The sequence below is a fragment of the Anneissia japonica genome, unplaced genomic scaffold, assembly GCF_011630105.1.
Source record: "Anneissia japonica isolate Jap-2015-1 unplaced genomic scaffold, ASM1163010v1 scaffold8866_len69294_cov130, whole genome shotgun sequence".
Classification (NCBI taxonomy): domain Eukaryota; kingdom Metazoa; phylum Echinodermata; class Crinoidea; order Comatulida; family Comatulidae; genus Anneissia; species Anneissia japonica.
This window is the reverse complement of record NW_022715614.1, coordinates 22,728-29,436: the sequence shown is the minus strand read 5'-3', so window position 1 is coordinate 29,436 and position 6,709 is coordinate 22,728. Positions and strand designations below refer to the sequence as shown.

The window sequence follows — 6,709 nt, the reverse complement described above, 5'->3', positions numbered from 1 at the left end:
GTATATGAATGCTAAGACAGGTGAAAATGCAAATGAGTTAATTGTTTTTAAGTAGGTATTTGTTGCTGTGCCTGCATTTAGACAATAGCTCGGTTCTTTTGTTTAGTGTTGACTGTTTGTCTGAATACCGGTATATTATGTGAAGTTTCTCGGTTATGCACAGGTTGCAGCGTTTTGTTTTTGGGGAGTAAGCCGATGCTCTGTCGATGATAGACCATTTAATGTTGTAGGGTGTGTTGCTATCTTTTAATTTCCATACGTATTTGGAGAGTACGGTGCTGTTTCTGTGTTTGGGGGTGTTAAAAGTGTATTTGTGGTTTGTGTATCGGGTTTTGAACGGTGTGTCAGTGGGCCCGATGTAGCATTTTTGTCATCATTTGAGTAGACAGTGGCTTTGTAGATGATGGATGAGGTGAGGCAATTTCCAGAGAGTGGACATTCATCTTTTTTCCTGCAATTGCAGAGAGTTTTTGGCTGTTGTTGCTTAGCAACCAGAAGCTGTTTGTTGTGGGCTTTGATTATACTGCCCATGTTTCTTGAGCAGCTATAGCTGACTTTGACATTGTTCTTGAGGATTTTGGTTGTGGAGGCTGGTATTCCATTCAGTGAATCATTCCATCAGGCCGCCTCTGACTAGGAACAAGCTCTACAAAACAGCGGATTCCAGCACAAAATGGAATACCAGCCTCCACAACCAAAATCTTCAAAGAAAAATAAAAGCAGACAAATAATCTGGTACAACCCACCATTCAGCAAAGGAGTGAAAACCAACATCGGAAAATCATTCCTTAACCTAGTCAAAAAGCATTTCCCGAGTGGCAACATTTTACATAAGCTCTTTAACAAGAACAATGTCAAAGTCAGCTATAGCTGCTCAAGAAACATGGGCGGTATAATCAAAGCCCACAACAAACAGCTTCTGGTTGCTAAGCAACAACAGCCAAAAACTCTCTGCAATTGCAGGAAAAAAGATGAATGTCCACTCTCTGGAAATTGCCTCACCTCATCCATCATCTACAAAGCCACTGTTTACTCAAATGATGACAAAAAATGCTACATCGGGCTCACTGACACACCGTTCAAAACCCGATACACAAACCACAAATACACTTTTAACACCCCCAAACACAGAAACAGCACCGTACTCTCTAAATACGTATGGAAATTAAAAGATAGCAACACACCCTACAACATTAAATGGTCTCGACAGAGCATCGGCTTACTCCCCAAAAACAAAACGCTGCAACCTGTGCATAACCGAGAAACTTCACATAATATATTCAGACAAACAGTCAACGCTAAACAAAAGAACCGAGCTATTGTCTAAATGCAGGCACAGCAACAAATACCTACTTAAAAACAATTAACTCATTTGCATTTTCACCTGTCTTAGCATTCATATACTCGCGCAATCCTTGTATTCTCTCACTCCTGAAGATTGCATTAGCATGAAACAGTCTGTAGAGTGATAATACCCAGTTCTACAAGTTCTACATTTTCAATATTTTCAATATTATATATATATTTCAATCTAAGAGTACGCAACTAAACCGACAGATAACAATAAATGGCGTAATTATGTATTACGAAATATTGAAACATTTTATATTTGTATTATTTTTCTTTTCTTAGTTCAATACATAGCATTAACATTTAAGAATATAGTGGCAAAAACGGTAAGGGGGAGGGTGGGGGTGGCACGTTTGATCCGCGCCAGAGTGTACGGTGGGAACAATTTCCTTGAGCTTCATTTTAAACAAAAGCAAAAAGAGATCGTTGTTGATTTTTGTTAGAAGGGTGATTGCAGAGATATCATCTGTATCAAAAATGAGCAGAGTGGAACAAATTGCTTCATATAAGGACGTACCGGTATCTTCGAGTTGTATTCGACTGTTCACTCTCATAGGGCACGGGAAACCGCATTGACTATATTATCAACAAACTTTACGCTCACACGTACTGCCTATAGGGTAAACCTAAATGTTTTAGCGTTAATACGTATATTTCAGTCACTCTCTATAATTCAAAAATGTGTTGTGCCTTGAGCTTAGTGTGCTGGGGAAGAATTATCACGGGTAAGACATCACGTCAATAATGCGGAACGGATGTGGGCCAGTGTGTGCCGTCGGTTGGCTTTGTCTATACAGTGACAGGGTGAGATTAAAGTTTAGTAGGATTCTAAAAGATCTCGCTCATGCTCTCCACTCTGCAATTATTGCTGGTTATATTGAACGAAGCGGCAGAATGTGGTTGGCAGCAGGGGTGGCGTCAGCATTTGCCCGAGAGAAAAGTGGGCTTTGTCGAGTGTCGCTTAAAATGTTTCAAAAGTGGTCCAGGGGAAAAAGCCCCCGAAATTTGACAATTTAGTGGTTTCAAAGGCTTAGGCCTATTTAAATGATTTTAGTGTCTACTAATAATGTAGAAAATATATTTAATTTTTTTTTTCCCCCGACACATTGTGTTTTTTCGCACCGGCGGAGCCCATCGGCGCCCCGCCCCCGCCACCCCTCTGCTGGCGCCAGCCCTGACCGGCAATGGTTCGCACTGACCGCTATCGAGAAACTTTTAATTGCAAACATTCAAAGGTAGGCACATAGAAGAATTATAGAATTATCGAACTTTTAACATTTAATTATGGATATAAAATTGTTAAATTTTAATTTAACTAGAATTTAAAAATATTTTTTTTAAAAAGACATGATTTTGAGAACGAAAGCTTTATTGCGACCACTGCATGTATTTCCTGTGAAATCCAACCGTTACGTGGTTGGATTTGTAATACGGCGACTTTTTGTCTATTTTGACCATTATGGCCGCCCATATGATTATTATTCGGTTACTAAGATATGAAACGCGCACGCATAAACTTTAAAACCCTCGACGAAGGGAAGAGTATAAAAAATGATTTCCGTACAACAGACTACCGTACTCGTTGCTCGAAATAACTGCAGTAGGCCTACACCGTTGCAGGGAAGACATCTTTTAAATGCAAATACTTTTTTAATATAAAATATCTCGTAAAAGTAAATAGTCCTTCTGTACTTACGCTTTTCCAAGGATGTGATTTATACAGGAGGTCTTTCCGGCTCCTTCCTTCCCCATAAACATGAATCTTGCATTAACTACCGTAATTTCACCATTTTGCATTTCATATTCGAAGGCTTTAACTGCAGTTTCGCCCCTAGCTTTAATTTCACCGGGTACTGACAATTCTTTTTGATACAAAAGACAGAATTATTAATACAGTTTAAATATCTTGAATGTTTAATGTCTTTTTTGTACAGCGTCTGTATAATATATTCACTTTCTACGTTAATTATTCACCACGGAAGCAACGTTGTCAAAATAATGAACATTAAACGGGCAAAGTAAAAACAATAATAATCATTTACGAATAACATAATGTGTAATAAAAACTTTTGAATTTTATGTTAAACAGTCACAATCATTTAAATAAAATAAAATTGATTATTAATAATAATATTATTAATAATAATAATATTAATTAATAATTTTAATTAATAATTTAATTATTAATTAATATTAATATTATTATTTGAATATAAGCTTACCTATAAGTAACTTTCTAAGAGATTGCTTCTTTTCACTTCTCGTGGTTTCTTCGTATTCTCTACATTCGTTAAAATTATAATCATCAAGCGGCGTCTTTCCTCTCTGTAATAACAGACACGAGCACACGTTTCATTGCATGGCTGTTGCAAATTAAATCAACACAGTGAAGTTGCTTGTCAAATCAACACAGTTAATTATATAAACATAATCAAAAAGATTGGTGAAAGTAGTAGATAATAACAAATAACTAACACTATCCACTTCGATTAATTTACAGCTACTATATAAATTAACATAAATCTATCAGTACTAAAAAGATAATTTTGAAAATCCAAATATCCTTATCTGTTAATTATTTATATTTTAATTAGAATATATTTATTATGTTGGTTTTGATTAATAAAAACGTTGGTCTATACAGTTGTTGTATTAGCGTCATTGACTGATACTTTTTGATGCATTTCATTTTTCTGTACATTACCCTATTTTTTATAGATATGGAGGAGCCATGCACCATCAGGCACATGGCTGTCTGTCGATGTTGATCGTAAGTACGCGGAGCACGTAAACAGTCATGTAGTAGTGTGTTTCCATCCTGCAATTAAATGCTAATCAATGTCAAGTTTGTTATACACGCACAACACAAGCATTACGGAAATAATTGAGAATTATCATACCGAATTATCGCTCATTTTAGGAATAATATGGACGAGAATTTAATTATTATGTGTAATATAATAATGATAATGATAACAATAATATTACTAATAATAATTATATTAACAGTGGTAATGAAAAATACAGATACAATAATAATATTATTTATAATGCCAATGGTAATGCTATTAATTGATAAAATGATGATAATGACGATGATGATGATGGTAAACTAATATTAATTATGGGACTAACAATATCAGTTCTAATTAATAAGCCTATATTTTGTCTAAGTACATGAACAAGAATACTACTAGATTAGAATGTGATGCTTTTATTTTAGAATTGTGAGTGAATTTTATGATGTTAATTTGTTTACAGTGAATAAAGTCAAAGAGTATAAAACTGCAAGAGGTCCCACTGCCATGATTTTGTATGCAGGCAATGGAATGTCAAAAAAGTACTACCACAAAATAGGGGGCGCCCTATTTGAATAGAGTTCGAATCTCGAACATGCACGCAGCACACGTTCGATCATCGAACGTCTGTTAAGGCCACGCCCCCTTTGAGTAGTTCTTTTTGAAATAGGATTGCGTTCCAAAGAATCCCTGGCAGTCGGACCTCTTGCAGTTTTATACTCTTTGATAAAATGTTGTTTTCTTTTACTGTACTCACTCTGTTTGTCACGTTGGCGTTCTTCGTTCTTTGTAACGCGCTTCTCAGTGGAGTCACGCGAGCGTAGTACGCCAAGAAATAGAGAATAGTTAAACCAGAAGGACGCTACAACAAGAGAAAAGTAGAGTATGATAACAAAAAATACAAAAACAACTACTAACTCACACACCACATATCAACAACAACAAAAAAACAACTCAGAAACATCACAGTTACTTTGCTTATCACATTTATCGTTATTAGATAATGGGAACTGAATTCAATGTCTTTTAAATTAGGTTTTTCTATTAAAATCACGCAAATAATGTTGAAATCAAAATGGTTATGTTTTACACACATTAATCAATTTGGCCTATCTTTAAAATGAAAATTTTAGCGATATAAGTTTTGTGTAAAAATTCAATTGCATTGTCACAAATATATCAAGTAAACAGAAACGATCAATATAAATCCAAACATGATTATTATCTGTTACTGCAAACCTTTTTTTTCAATGTTTATATATTTAGATCATTTCCATAACAAAGGCTTTTCAATGTTTAAAAAAAAATAAATCATGAAATAAAAATAAAATGTTTAGTTAAAAATATACAGTATATCACCGTAGTCTACTTTAAGTTTAATGTTCCCTTGTTTATTGTATGGTACTTATATATGATGTGTGTTTAGTTTATTAGTTTATATCAAATACAATGATTTTTAATTCCACTAACCTTGTGTTCTAAATTCTCCACTGAAGCTTTCGCAATCATTGTTAGCATTATGTCGTCGGGTGCGGCGTAGTATGCAACGCGCATTAACGGCGTCGAGAACTACGGAAACAAGCATACTGGTCAATACACGATGGTAGTAACAAAAATTAAAAATCAATATAACAAACAAGATTAAAACATTAAAAAATATTAAATCATTTACTTATCTTATCGCGTGCGTTTACTTATTGTTTAACATTGAAGTATTTTTTTCAGTCCGAGTTCTTAAGCCAGGATTTCCTATTATTGATATTTAAATCTAAAATTTACATTTTTCGGAACTATTTTTATGGCTTCTATAACTTTATTGTGTATACGATGATATACCATAGGCTTATATTATAATTTTAAAGGTATTTTTAACACAATTTAATACCACTGATACCACATGCCATATCTGTGTTTAATTTGGCCTATTTAGTCCGGTGGCTTATGTCATCCCGTGGGAATTTTGTGATCATTTTGTTTTTTGTTTTTTATTATATACTTTGAAGTATGCTGAATCGAATAAAATGAGTCGCCAATTTTTTTTACGCTCATCTTCATATGCAAGTTAGCTGAAATATGCAAATTAGGTCTGAAAATGTAGGGTACCTATATCTTGGTAACCACATGTCGTAGAAAGTTGCTTCTTTTCTTAAAGTTGTTCAGAACATACATGTTTCTATTTACCCTAATGGAACATTTTCTTCAAAAATGACCGGAAGTGCCATTTTGCCGACCTTATTAGCATAAATATGCAAAATAGGGGTGGAAATATAGGGAGCGATATCTTGAAAACCACTAGTCGTACAGAGTTGCTTTTTGCAGCAAAATGTTTAAAACATGCATATTTATATTTACTATAATGGACAATTTTCTCTAGAATTGACCGGAAATTGTGTTTTTGACCTTTGACCTCAACTTTGCGTGATTGTAATATCTTGGCAACCACTGGTCGTATAGAGTTGCTTTTTTAACAAAATATTTACAATATGCACATTTATACTCTAACAGAATAATTTCTCAATATCAACCAGAAACTGTTCTATTGACCTTTGACCTGTCTTTGC

General features: G+C 34.4%; 1 protein-coding gene across 1 annotated transcript in view; it reads right to left on the bottom strand.

Moving 5' to 3' along the window:
- LOC117109296 overlaps positions 1-6,709 on the bottom strand; it is a 28,120-nt gene that overhangs the window by 3,045 nt on the left and 18,366 nt on the right. The window contains exons 4-8 of the mRNA XM_033251565.1: positions 5,619-5,717; positions 4,906-5,010; positions 4,055-4,168; positions 3,573-3,675; positions 3,047-3,212 (exon numbers count right to left, since the gene is read on the bottom strand). Of these exons, the coding sequence (XP_033107456.1) occupies positions 3,047-3,212; positions 3,573-3,675; positions 4,055-4,168; positions 4,906-5,010; positions 5,619-5,717 (587 nt within the window). The remainder of the gene's footprint in view (positions 1-3,046; positions 3,213-3,572; positions 3,676-4,054; positions 4,169-4,905; positions 5,011-5,618; positions 5,718-6,709) is intronic.